The 14,412-nt window shown below is 38.5% G+C and overlaps 1 protein-coding gene across 4 annotated transcripts; it reads left to right on the forward strand.

The window, feature by feature from the left end:
* Positions 1–205: 205 nt before the first annotated feature.
* Pcdh18 (protocadherin 18) lies at positions 206–12,537 on the forward strand. Of its 4 annotated transcripts, none has more exons than XM_013515332.1 (4): positions 206–3,134; positions 3,867–3,955; positions 4,041–4,204; positions 10,514–12,537. In XM_013515332.1, exons 1-4 carry the CDS (start codon positions 651–653, stop codon positions 11,233–11,235), a joined length of 3,459 nt encoding a protein of 1,152 aa, XP_013370786.1. In that variant the 5' UTR covers positions 206–650; the 3' UTR covers positions 11,236–12,537. The 4 variants fall into 4 exon arrangements, with proteins under 4 accessions (XP_013370786.1, XP_005386768.1, XP_013370787.1 ...); XM_005386711.2 differs by having other exon boundaries at positions 207–3,134; positions 10,568–12,537; XM_013515333.1 differs by having other exon boundaries at positions 207–3,134; positions 3,870–3,955.
* Positions 12,538–14,412: the final 1,875 nt, after the last annotated feature.

Below are 14,412 nucleotides of genomic sequence, written 5' to 3' on the forward strand. Positions count from 1 at the left end.
CTGAAAGGAGGAGGGAGAGAGCGAGCAGCGGCAAGGCAGAGCTCCCACCTCCTCCCCGACCCCTCCTTCCCCTCCCCCGCTCCCCCTCACTTCCCCCGCCCCTCCTGCTCCGTCTCCCCTTCGCTCCCTCCTCTCGCGCCCTCCCTCCTGCGATGACTCCAGCAGCTTTTGATTTGGAAGCGCGCTGATTGGCTGGAAGCGATTCAACACACGCCGGGCAAGAGCTTTGTCTGAGTTGAAGTGAAGTTGTACAGATTTTAGACTGGAGTCAGCAATCACGGGTGTTTAGTCTGCAGCCGAGCAGAGAAAGGGAGAAAGAACCGCTCCGGAAAGGCACGCTGCAGACTCCGGCTCTCTGCCACCGACGGATTCCGAGGAGAACGGGGACCTCGCGGAGGTGACAGTGGCTGCCTGGCAGGAGGACAGCGGCCAAACAAATGCAAGGATTGGACTCCAGGCCGATAGCGGGAAGCCGAGACACGGTGTGTATGAAACAAAAGTTTGCGAGCTATTAATTGCTGGGCTGTGTTAAGAGACGCTTTCAAGTTTGAAGTACCAAATGTCGCTTAGCTTTAAGTTGCCAAAGGAACTTGCGGGAATTGCTTTGCTGTTTTAACTTGCTCTGTGAGGGGAGTCTCAGAGATCGGCCAATGCACCCAATGAATACTAAAATGCACTTTAGATTTGTTTTTGCACTCCTAATAGCATCTTTCAACCACGATGTACTGGGCAAGAATTTGAAATACAGGATTTATGAGGAACAGAGGGTTGGCTCAGTAATTGCCAGACTATCAGAGGATGTGGCTGATGTTTTATTGAAGCTACCTAATCCTTCGGCCGTTCGTTTTCGAGCAATGCAAAGGGGAAATTCTCTACTTGTGGTGAATGAGAATAACGGGGAAATCAGCATAGGGGCTACAATCGACCGTGAGCAACTGTGCCAGAAAAACTTGAACTGTTCCATAGAGTTTGATGTGATCACTCTACCCACAGAACATCTGCAGCTTTTCCATATTGAAGTGGAAGTGCTCGATATTAATGACAATTCTCCCCAGTTTTCAAGATCTCTCATACCCATCGAGATATCTGAGAGTGCAGCAGTTGGGACGCGTATTCCTCTGGACAGTGCATTTGATCCAGATGTTGGGGAAAATTCCCTCCACACGTATTCCCTCTCTGCCAATGATTTTTTTAATATCGAGGTTCGGACCAGGACAGATGGAGCCAAGTATGCGGAACTTATAGTAGTCAGAGAGTTGGACCGGGAGCTGAAGTCAAGCTATGAGCTTCAGCTCACTGCCTCCGACATGGGAGTGCCTCAGAGGTCTGGCTCGTCCATACTGAAAATAAGCATTTCGGACTCCAATGATAACAGCCCTGCTTTTGAGCAGCAGTCTTATATAATACAACTCTTAGAAAACTCTCCCGTTGGCACTTTGCTCTTGGATCTGAATGCCACTGATCCAGATGAGGGCGCTAATGGGAAAATTGTATATTCTTTCAGCAGTCATGTGTCTCCTAAAATTATAGAGACTTTTAAAATTGATTCAGAAAGAGGCCATTTGACCCTGTTCAAGCAAGTGGATTATGAAATCACCAAGTCATATGAGATTGATGTCCAAGCTCAAGATTTGGGGCCGAATTCAATCCCAGCTCATTGCAAAATTATAATTAATGTTGTGGATGTTAATGACAATAAACCTGAAATTAACATAAACCTCATGTCCCCTGGAAAAGAAGAAATATCTTATATTTTTGAAGGGGACCCTATTGATACATTTGTTGCATTGGTCAGGGTACAGGACAAAGATTCCGGGTTGAATGGAGAAATAGTTTGCAAGCTTCATGGACATGGTCACTTTAAACTGCAGCAGACCTATGAAAACAATTATTTAATCTTGACCAATGCTACACTGGATAGAGAAAAGAGATCTGAATACAGCTTGACTGTCATCGCTGAGGACAAGGGGACACCCAGTCTCTCTTCAGTAAAACATTTTACTGTTCAAATCAATGATATTAATGACAATCCACCCCGCTTCCAGAGAAGCCGGTATGAGTTTGTGATCTCGGAGAATAACTCTCCCGGGGCGTACATCACCACTGTGACAGCCACAGATCCTGATCTTGGAGAAAATGGGCAAGTGACATACACCATTTTGGAGACTTTTATCCTGGAAAGTTCCATCACTACATATGTAACCATCGACCCATCTAATGGAGCCATCTATGCCCTCAGAATCTTTGACTATGAGGAAGTGAATCAGATCACTTTTGTGGTAGAAGCAAGAGATGGAGGGAGTCCAAAGCAGCTTGTAAGCAACACCACAGTTGTGCTTACCATCATTGATGAAAACGACAATGTTCCTGTGGTCATAGGGCCTGTGCTGCACAATAATACTGCAGAAATCTCCATCCCCAAAGGGGCTGAAAGTGGTTTTCATGTCACAAGAATAAGGGCAATTGACAGAGACTCTGGGGTAAATGCTGAGCTCAGCTGCTCCATAGTAGCGGGTAATGAAGAAAATATCTTCCTAATCGACCCACGGTCATGTGACATCCATACCAACGTGAGCATGGACTCAGTCCCCTACACAGAATGGGAGCTCTCAGTCCTCATCCAGGACAAAGGCAATCCTCAGCTGCATACCAAAGTCCTCCTGAAGTGCATGGTCTTTGAATATGCAGAATCTGTGACAAGTACAGCAATGACTTTAGTAAGCCAGGCATCCTTGGATGTCTCCATGATTATAATTATTTCCTTGGGAGCAATTTGTGCAGTGCTGTTGGTTATTATGGTGCTATTTGCAACTAGATACAACCGGGAAAAGAAAGATACAAGATCCTACAACTGCAGGGTAGCCGAGTCAACTTACCAGCACCACCCAAAGAGACCATCCAGGCAGATCCACAAAGGGGACATCACATTGGTGCCCACCATCAATGGCACTCTGCCCATCAGATCTCATCACAGATCATCCCCGTCTTCCTCTCCGACTTTAGAAAGAGGGCAGATGGGCAGCCGCCAGAGTCACAACAGTCACCAGTCTCTCAACAGTTTGGTGACGATCTCATCAAACCATGTGCCAGAGAATTTCTCATTAGAACTCACCCACGCCACTCCTGCTGTTGAGGTAAGATCATGACCTGCATGAATTCATTGGCAATATCTATTGTATGTATTGGTTCCTGACTGTTACTATTAGTAAGTACAATATGAAAATTAAATAAGATTTGGGTTACAGGCATATGTGTAGCAAGCCTGCACGCCTTCGCAGCACAGTTCCCATGTTTTCTTGCATAATTTGCTTGCAGGTAATATGCATTGCATTGAAAAACAACTGTGGTGCCCTGAAGGAGATAATTTGAGTCCCTTCAGTTCCCAAATTCAGATCCTGGAAATCCCAGATGTAAAGGGACTTATTCTCATTGTTTTGGTCTCTGCTAAAAGGTAAACACTGAGGCCTCCAGATTCTCATCTGAATACATGTTCTTTTTATACAACTTTGGAAAATTGTCTGACATTATTTTAAGTTGATGTGTTACAATGAATTTTATGACATCTCCTATATATTTTTATAACATGCTTTGTCTGTATAAAAGAAATCAATTAGATTATTTAAAAGATAATCTTCTTTTAAAATGAAAAAATAGTTGTATTATCATCCATATCTCCCAGGATGTATTTCAGGTGCATCTGGTGACTGACTGTATAGCCTGCCACAACCCAGCCTATGCAAGTCTTTAAAAGGGATGTAATGTATTCTATTAGTATAAAATACCAAGGAACTTTTCTTCCATGCTCAGCATATGGGAGTACTTGGGGGTGTGTCTACAGGAATCAGTTCTGTCTGTTTGGTTTTCAGCAGGTCTCCCAGCTGCTTTCAATGCTTCACCAGGGGCAATATCAGCCAAGGCCAAGTTTTCGAGGAAACAAATATTCCAGGAGCTATAGGTATGAATTATCCTTGTGTTACCCATTTAGTCTCAGATAAATGCTGAAGAGTAAAAACCATATTTTCCCTGATCGATCTTTCTAGATATGCCCTTCAAGATATGGACAAATTTAGCTTGAAAGACAGTGGCCGTGGGGACAGTGAAGCAGGAGACAGTGATTATGATTTGGGGCGAGATTCTCCGATAGATAGACTGCTGGGTGAAGGATTCAGTGACCTGTTTCTCACAGATGGAAGAATTCCAGCAGGTAAGAGGACAATGATAGTAAATCTTTATGCTCAGATCTGCTACAATTCTAGTAAATTGAACAATTTTGCCCAAGCTTCTATTTCTTTTACATTTGTCCTTTGAACTAAAGATTTATAGTCTGCACACTATTACTAGTGAATGCAAAGGTGAAATATTGTAAAATTATTCACTTAAAATGCATAGCAAGTAGTTGATAGAGATGGAGCTAGTATGAAAGGAGGGGATAGAAAAGCAGACAGATTTCTGCCTCTTTCTACCCCATCCAGTACTGCCACAGCACACTCTTGAGCAACTCTATAAAATTACTGGGTGGATATTCTTATTCTGGCAGCCTGTTTTGGTGAGGAGTGGTGAAATGGACTATAATTTGGAGGGTGCATTTCCTGTGATGGGAACCAACTCACAAAGTCAGAGACTGAAATACATGAGAAAGGGTGCATTTTAAGCACTAAAAATAAGAGAAAGAATGCATCTTGTAGGTGGTGAGGATGGAATATTTCTTCCCACCATTCACTTTAACATCTGTACGGTAATAGAAGAGAGACAGCCATCCCAGAGGGGGATTTCTAAGCACACAGCTGAATGAAGGAGATTCTATTAAGTTTTGAACCACATTTTCCTAAGTATCCCTTTCCTCTAATTGTGCAGCAGAAACTTGCTGAACCAACTGAGTAAATACTGACTGTGTCACTATAGCAACTCTGTTACTAAGGATTGTAATTTTGAATCAACCCTTAGGACTGTAGAAGTGTTCCTTTGACAAACTATGGATCAAATGTCTGCCGTCTGATAAATGAAAAAAAGACAGAACAACATTGCATTGCCCATTTTAGCTTTGTCTTAACATCTATTTTCCAAATATAGCTGATAAGAGAGTACAGAAAATAAATATGATGGAGCTACAGAAATTCACAAAAATCAATAAATAGAAATTCTAGCTCTCTTGAGTTACAGTGGTCATAGTGGCAGCAGCCGCAGCAGAGGAGGAGTCAGCAGTTATGACCCAGGGCTTGCTCTGGGTCAGGTCTAAGTCCTCTAGGTCCAAGTGCAGTTCCTTTGTTCCAGCCATCCTCCATTTCTCTCTTGCTCTGTCCTCCCTCCTCCACTCCCTGCTGCCTTTCCCCATCTCTTCCTCCCTCTTTCTTTCATTTCCTTCTCTTCTTTCTTCTGTGTGGTACTGTGGGCAGAACCCAGGGCCTGACTGATTCTATGTAAGAGCTGTAACCACTGGGCTACGCCTCTAGATTCCCACAGAATCCTTTTATCTACATTGCTTGGCCCAAGTCTCTGATGTGCAAGTTACTTGTAATGGTGATAGTTAACAATAGTGTTCGCATTTTTCTTTCCAGATTTGAAAACTGAAGCTTATTAAGGTTAGAAAATGCATCCCAGGTCAGGCAGTTTGTACATGGTAGAAGTGAGATTCGAACCAATCTCCATACTCTTAAACACTAATCTATGAAATACAAGGAGTAACAGGTGTTTCTTTTTTAATTATGTAGTTGTCTTATATTTTCTTACATAACATTCTAAAGACTTATTAGCCTCTAGAATGCTTTGACCCCTTCTTAATTCTAATATCATATAATTCTAATAGGTTATTATGAATCTGTTTTCTTATTTTATGTTTTTAAAATTATTTACTATTTATTTACTCAGCTTTGGAACTGAGGTTTGAACCCAGAGCCTCATGCATACTAAGCATACACTGTACCACCCCACTACACCTCCAAGCAAGAGAATTATCTAGTACTTACTCCACATAACAGTCATAATAATAAATGTTAGAAGTGATGACATTGTGTAAACAACACATAGACAAAGATAAACTGTGGAAAAGAAAAAGTCTTGTGTACTGAATGACTTTCTGTTCCATCCATGTTACATTTCTTTCAAAAGTTAAGGGCTTACTTTTATATTAACATTCACAACCCCATTAACATGTAGATAAACTTTTAAAAATAACTTCATATTTACCCAATTATGCTTAATCCAAAGACGTGGGAGAAAAGTTACTTTTCTGGTATGAAACCTTGTATTACAACTGTTTATACTATAGCAGATTCATTTCTGCCCCACTAGCTACCTGCTTCCTCACGGTACTTAGCTGTAAGCATAGAGCACCCAGCAAATCACTAGTTGTCCAGACAGTATATTCATATTGGGGTGGCATAGACTGCCATGTGTGTACTGATTATCAATAGAGAGATAAAGATTCCTTAACTGTGAGTATCATTCTGATGACTGCTTACTAACATTATAGTTTGAAATTTATCCTGGCAACATCCACCTTAATGTATAAAATATGTCCTTTGTAAACGTATAGTTCTAGGACATTTCCTAAGTAGAAAAATATGTAAGTCCACATCTGAATGCCATTAGCAGAGTTCAGGACAGTTTTCTCTAAAGCATGTTTATTTTAGAATGTAAGCATCATATTTCAAGTTTTTCTAGTGTTAGTCTAAGAACAAATATAGATGATGTGGTGTTCTTTCCTTGCCAATAAGGGTCATTTCTGGTCATTCATTCCTTTCATTCCCACATAAACACACTACGTACTGAGCAATAGAATTAGTATGCAGCTTTGTCTGTTGACTCATGTTTGTCAACTGCTCTCTCTCTTACTTGTCCAGCATTGAACAATAACGTGAACCATTTTGCCTCCAAAATCACCTCTATTTAATTTGCGGCATCAAGGATGATTTATAAAGGCTTTTGATTTTGCTTTTTGTCATACTCCTTCTTCACTGATCCTATTCCACTTTTCATCATCTGCCTCCCATCAGTATTTACTTCAAACATACTTTTTAATTTCTAGGTTCTCTCTGTTCTCGTGGCAGGTGCCCTAGCTCTGTCCTGGCCTTTCTTCCATGGATGGTTGATTTACCACTGCCTAAGCTGATAGCCAGTAGTTCGTCCCACTGTCAAATCTTTACTTCGTACAGCTTGAATAACCTTCTGTGAACATTTTAATTTACATATTTTGGCTTAAAATCAATGCTTAACTTGTTGCTCAGCAACAGAGAACAAAGGTATTTATTTTGGTACTCAAAGGCCAGCAAAATCCACTCCTAGCTTAGTAAGCCTCAGTTTTGCCATTTTTGGGTCTTTGCAACACCTACAGGCATCACTTCCCAAATGCTGTTCATTTCTCAATTGCTGTAAATGCTGTTCATCTCTCAAACTTTATTTCATGCTGCTCCTTCTTGAATGACATCAGCCTTTACCTTCACTTATTTATCTTCTCTTGACATTCCTTGGCATCATCTAGGTTGGCCCTTTAACTGGGCATAAAAATGTCATTTGCTATACTTGGCTCAGAAGTAGATCATAACCCTTTTGAGCATGCGGTGGTATCAGTATTTCTGTTATGACACGCCCTTAATAGAGAGCTGACTGATTACCCCACGACTAATGACTTAATAGAAGCTAATCATGAATTTTTCTTCTTATATTTCATGTTCTACTTCCTGCCTCACCTTTAAGGTGTAGTACGGTGATAAAATTCATGGTCCTGTGGTGGTAAAGAATCCTTGCAGAGGAACCTTAGCCGCCCCCAGAGCTTTTAAAGAGTAACAGAAAAATTTGCTGCTTGCCAACAACTCCTGTTCCCTGGGGTGTGGGATGCAACATTTGTGGTGCTGAATTATGTATGCACCAAGATTGTTTTCAAACAGTTGGATCTCCAGGGAAAAGACTGAGAGTATCAATGAAACTGCAGGAGATGCTCTCTTCTGTACCACTCTCCTCTCTCTCCATTGTTTTGCTTTCTCCCCTTTAGTCTTTCTTTATCTCTTTTTCCATATTTTCTTATTATATTTCATTTAAATTTAGTTGTTTTAGAACTAAAGCCATACTTACTTATTGTGGTGAAGTCGTAAATAGCATTCACTGTTTAGAAATAATTCCTATGATTGAAATTATTGCTGAGCATGAACTGTCACATTGGATCAATCACCCAGATTGTGTTGCTATGTTTATTGAGGGTTATATGTTCATTATATTCAGGTATTTGGTGAGCTTAATCATATTGAGAATTCTCAGAACCTTGTATAAATCTCTCAACCACTACCATTGTCATGAAGCATTAAAAAAAAACTTGTAGCCAATCAAATAAACAAGTACACAATAAAGTTTTTCCTAAGTCTAAACTAGTTAAAGGGCAGAAAATCAAATGAGGAAGTGTCAGGAGGTCTTTTCCCCTTCCTTCTGATAGGATGTGAGTAAGACAAAATGTTTAGGTCCCCTGTTCATTTTCAAAGACCCAAAGAATTAAAGAAAAAAATCATTAACACTATGATAGTTCCTTCACTGTAGAGAAAACCTCATTTTTATTTGAGGTATCCCAGTTGCTTTTAACTCCTTTTGAAATTGTCTACATCATGTGGTGAAAAATGGCAGCTGGTAAATATTTCTAAGTAGTAATAATGCATGAAGTCAAGACATTTAATCCTGCTTTTATTCTTAAATCAGCCTTGCTTTTTAAAATTTAATCTTTATAGCAAATTACACAGTGATTCTCTGTGTTCATTCTTTTTCCACCTTGACTCACATGCTGTTGGTATTCACATTTTTCTCTGCATTTTCCCACACTTCTTTTGTGTTTGTAGCTTTCCCAGCAATGCAGCTTTGTTTTTCTCACATCCCTTGTTCTCATTTTTTGTTCCTTCAATTTCTCTCTTTCCCATTAAAAACTGAGGACCAGAGGGATTTAAGAATAGAATTATCTTGCAGGTTCCAGCTGTAAAGTGCTATGATTTCTACACCTTGAAACAAACACCATCATTTTTCCCCTTCTGAAATGCAGCTGTTCTTTCTTCAATTTTCATTCAAAAACTACAAGCAAATCCCTCTTCTATGCAGATACTTTACCAGGTGGAAGCATATCACAGTGAGACTAGTAGGGAGCAGTACCTTAGAGTCAGCCTCTTAGCAATAATTTAGGAGGAAGAGAAATTGTTCTTAAAGAGCCAAATCTGCAAATTTACTTCTCAGTGTATAATATGGCTAGTGTCAGTCCAATTCCCTTTCAAAACTGAGAAAATAACTTTGCAATTTCTGCAATTCTGTTCTTTCTTCTAAAGTGAAATCATGGCACTGAAAAGTCTGAGTTTTTCTAGAAATAAATCATTTGTGGAATATATTTTACATCTTTGCATTTCTTGGCTTTCATGCAGTGTAGTAACTGTATTTGCCATTAATGAGGTTTTTTTTTCCTTTTTATTTTCTGCTTTTCTCATGTCTTTTATTTTCTATGAATGTGGCCACTCACATTCCAACAGGATATCAGGACATCTGGGAGAACCAAATAATGGATTTTTCATATTATTCAGTTCTTGATGACTTTCCCATGTATTTCAGTATTAATGAATTTCAAGTTTGTAGAAAAGACTTAATGATATATGACTGGAGATGTTCAAGAGTTAACAAGACTTTCCACAACTATTGAAAGTAATGTCAATAAATAACTTATAAAACTTTTATGAGAGATTAAAAAATCGTAATTACTTGACAGCTAATTATATTTCCAGTGTCTCCATTAAAGCAAGATAGGTAGAATTCCATGTTGAGAAAACTATGAAAGGTACTAAAGGTTAATTGGTGCCATTCCCAACTGTTTCATTTTAAAATTCTATTTTTTGGAGTTTAAATTTTTTATTTTATTAGCTCTTTTCATGCATAAATTATCAATCCATTTTCTCCATATGTGACTAGAAGAATATTCCCAAGAAACACTCACTTACTAAGCTCCTCTATTCTTTATTCAGTAAACAAGAAAAACAGTACAGCTGCAGATCTGGCTTATGGAGGTCCGTAAATCTAGTATTCAAATTAAAACCATGCTTGTGGCCCATCTAATGTGTCTCGTAACAGGGCAGCATCCTGCTAATAGCTTAAACTGGTCTCATTCTATTTATTTATTTAGTTTTTATTTTAAAGAGAATTTTTAAAAAAGAACAATGGCAAAATGCCAACAACATAGACAAAAACAACACAGCAAAAACAATAAGAATGAGACAGGGTTTCAGAACAAAATGATAGGGAGTATCAATGGTTGTTATATTACATATTTTTATAGTCCTCAGAGTTGGTCAGATCACCAGATGTAAGAATGCGAGAGTAATCAAACCACTGAACAGAATAAAATATAAAAACAGAAAAATAATAAATGATACAGAGGTTCACCAAACAAGATAGTAGGAATCCAACAATGGTTGTTACGTTGCATATTGCCGTCTTCAAATTAGTCATTCAGATCAGCTAGTCTCATTCTATTTAATAAAAGCAAAATTATGTTTCCCCATAGTTTTGAGTCCTGCTAAGTATAATAACGAATCCTCATTGCTTCCCCGGAGCGCAGCTATGAGGCTGTGCACGGAAGAGTGCAGAGTCCTGGGACACTCTGACCAGTGCTGGATGCCACCGCTGCACTCACCCTCCTCCGATTATAGGAGCAACATGTTCATTCCAGGGGAAGAATTCCCAGCCCAACCTCAGCAGCAGCATCCGCATCCGAATCTTGAGGATGACAGCCAGCACGCGGAAACTGGGGAGAAGAAGAAGAGTTTTTCCACCTTTGGGAAGGACTTGCCAAGTGAGGAGGACACAGGAGACACCAGCACGTCCTCCCTGCTCTCCGAAATGAGCAGCGTCTTCCAGCGCCTCTTACCCGCTTCCCTGGACACGTATTCTGAGTGCAGTGAGGTGGATCGGTCCAACTCTCTGGAGCGCCGGAAGCCACCGGTGCCAGCTAAAACTGCGGGGTACCCACAAGGGGTGGCAGCTTGGGCGGCCAGTACACACTTTCAGAACCCCACCACCAACTCGGGGGCTCCACTTGGAACTCACTCCAGCGTGCAGCCTTCTTCAAAGTGGCTGCCAGCCATGGAGGAGATCCCTGAAAACTACGAAGAAGATGATTTTGACAATGTGCTCAACCACCTTAATGACGGGAAGCATGAACTCATGGATGCCAGCGAGCTCGTGGCTGAGATTAACAAACTCCTCCAAGACGTTCGCCAGAGCTAAGAAATTTCTGCAAAGTGTTTTTGTTTCCATGTGTGGAAATAGGGGACAGGAAAAACCCTGAAAGAACTGGCTCTGCCAAATAGTTGCATTTATCATAAATGTGTCTGTGTATATTGAATATTAAATACTGTATTTTCGTATGTACACAATGCAAGTGTGATTATTTTAATCTGTATTTTAAAAATACATTTGTACCTTATATTTATGTGTAATTTAACGAACAAATTTTATTTTTTTACTCCCATGACAAACATTTCTCTCCTGTTCATGTAGAAATTAGCCATTGTTTAGATCTGACATGTATTCAACCACAAAGATAAAGGTACTGCTTCGATTAGTTAAATTGCGGTAGAATAACTATGCTTTGCAAACAACCCCACTAATGCATTATACAAATCTTAGTTGCATTAAGTGACCCAAGTTACTTTGCAATACTTTAAAAAATTAAGCATAATTTAACATATTAAGCTTTGTTTTAATTATTATTTTTGCTATATTCTGCTAGCTCCAATAGCTCACCTCTAACAGCAAAATTAAAGAATGGAGTGACATTCTAGTTTAGGATTGGGAAGAATCTCCATGAATATGTGTGAGATGATTTTCTGAAATGAATTTTTCCCAATGATATAAACAGATGAAGTCAATGTTTTTTTGACTCCCAGGGCCCTTCTATTGCAGGTATCACACTGGTCTGATCTTGAGAATATTTCTTCTACAGTATTGTAGTCTACTTACATTAGAGGAAACAATGAATTTCCTTCCAACCTTGTAATATGTGATGTGATTCAAGGAAATGAAATCTGTCCTTTGAATGGATAGCAGTGTGTATTCAAATAGTGTGAAGTGTTACTGCACAGTTATGCCAGTGTCCCTCCTAGGGTAGTAAATATAATTGCTTTCTTTTGAAACCATTCTGTTTGAATCTTTTCCTCTCTTTTCATAATACTTGAACATTTTTATCTTTTACATTATTTTTATTTTGCTGCAACTATTCACTTTTAGCTTTTGTCTCCAGTGCATGATCTTATATCTTTGCTTGCATTTTAGAACATTTATAACACCACATTTTTTAATTACAATTTTGTATTATTTCTTGTGTGACAAATGAGAATTTATTTATTGTGCTGTTATCTCTCTGTGTGGAATGCCTTGGTGAGAGAGGTCCTTATTATGGCTATTATCATTTATGATCAAGCTTCTATTAATGTTATTTCTATTGATACTCTATCTTGATTGTACTCTCCAGAAAATTTTGCTGTCATGAAAATAAAAGGAAAATTAAAGTAAAATGAAATCACTGTCTATAAGTCAAAATCCTGTTTTTAAATATGTGTTCAAAAGCCTGGCAAGCACCATTCCCTTCCTGAGAGGTTAATTCAGTGTTGGGTTTCATATGATAGAGAGGGAACGTCCAACTGGCTGAGAAGTACTGTGGAAAAGAAATGAATTTAAAACTTGTCATGAAATGAAAAGTTTCATTCCAAAACTTGGAATGAAAGTAGTTGATGATATCCCAACTGGATTAAATAATCTTAAGTGCATTTGGAGGGTAAAAGAAAAAAAAGAGCAAGCAATAATAACTGCCTAAATGTTTTTCAAATTGCACAGAATACTTTTTCAGAACATTTTGTATTAAATTGTGCAGGAGAAAAAAGGTATCCTTCAAATCTTTCCAAAAGGCTAAAATATTATCCTCCTTGGTTTAAAAGGAGGGAATTAAAGTCCTAGAAAAGTCAAGTACCCTAAAATCGGCTAAAACTAAGGTATCTGAATTCTCAAATGAATACCACATTAAATAGGATATCTTCTCGCTTTGAAAAGGCACTTTTGCTTTCACAGAAAAGATCAAAATTACAAGTGAAATTTCACTTTACTTTTTGTAGGTCACACACACAAATGTTAATCACATACATTTTGCGTCTGTACTTCACTTCCTTTCAGTACATATTATCATGGAGGAAAAGATTTTCATAACTTCGCTGTTCTTAATTATTCTTTAATCCTAAACAACAATTAAGGAAGTGAAACTGGAAGTAGATATATTGAATCATGTGAAATAAGTAAAATGGAATAATGAATTCAGCATAGCATCTTTAGTTAGTGACCCTACACAGAGCATTCCCTGACTCCATCTACCTGCTTCTCCTGCCTTCTGCATTTGCTATGAATTCCCATAGCCACAGTTTATGGGAACTTTAGTACATTGTTTTAGCATTCACTCGTGTTCTTCCACTGGTAATGTTTTGGTGAAAGCTGGGACATCTGGTGCTACAAGAGAGATTGAGTACATCATTACATTTATATCTCTTCTTTTTGATAGCACACCTCTCTGCAGATTGAAACCAAGAAGAAAAAAAGGAATTAAGATTATTTTCTCCACTCATTATTCTTTAATCTCTTTGGCTCCATTGGATATTTTCAAATATTCTTTAATGATAATCATCTATTAAAAGGAACAGTTTTTTGAAAATGTAACAACACTATGTCTGTTGCTCAACAAATCCTCTTTCAAATGCTTGTTAATAGAATGTTTAGAATTAGGTCTCTTCAAAGTCTTTCTCAGTACCAGTGTTATTTCTCATTCATTTCTTTCTTAGTATTCAGCAGATACAGTTTAAACTTTGTTATTCATTTAAATTCCTCTAGTTTCATACATGTCAAACTCATCCTTTCTGTCAGATAACGAGGAAGGAAAACGATTGGTGAGATATTATCTCACTGGAATCACTGATTCAGTCACATTCATGAAAACCAGTTCAGTTTCCTTGTTTCAGGCCTTTAGTACCACTTTCAGAATATATTCAAAACTGAATTGAAATTATTGACACATTAAAGTTCAAGGCTCTCAGAAAAGCAAGAAAATTCATATCAAGTTAGTTGCATGAGTAAAAAATGCATTGTGTGAATGGAAATTTTAAATCTTTCCTGATCTCATCCAACTAATCCAATGGTGCTCACTTTTGTTTCATGTTATTTACTTTTGCATGTAATAAATTTGTTTACCTTTCCTTCGACATTATTGAAAATATTTTGATATTTCTTTTGTAGTTCAGTATATGTTGACAAAGTATCATTACAGTATCAAAGAATGAAGAGAGTGAGCTCTGAATAAGCAAGAAATGTTTCTGTATGAGATTTAAGCTCCATGAAAATCTTAAAAGACTTATTTCAAGTTTT

This window comes from Chinchilla lanigera, unplaced genomic scaffold (assembly GCF_000276665.1).
Source record: "Chinchilla lanigera isolate Chin_1 unplaced genomic scaffold, ChiLan1.0 scaffold00027, whole genome shotgun sequence".
NCBI classification, from domain to species: domain Eukaryota; kingdom Metazoa; phylum Chordata; class Mammalia; order Rodentia; family Chinchillidae; genus Chinchilla; species Chinchilla lanigera.

Bases quoted from the DNA above. Each gene is read 5' to 3' on its own strand.
- Pcdh18 (XM_013515332.1), top strand. From the start codon at position 651: ATGCACCCAATGAATACTAAAATGCACTTTAGATTTGTTTTTGCACTC. The intron at 3,956-4,040 runs GTATGAATTATC...CGATCTTTCTAG, and splicing joins AAATATTCCAGGAGCTATAG to ATATGCCCTTCAAGATATGG. The intron at 4,205-10,513 runs GTAAGAGGACAA...GTTTCCCCATAG, and splicing joins AGATGGAAGAATTCCAGCAG to TTTTGAGTCCTGCTAAGTAT.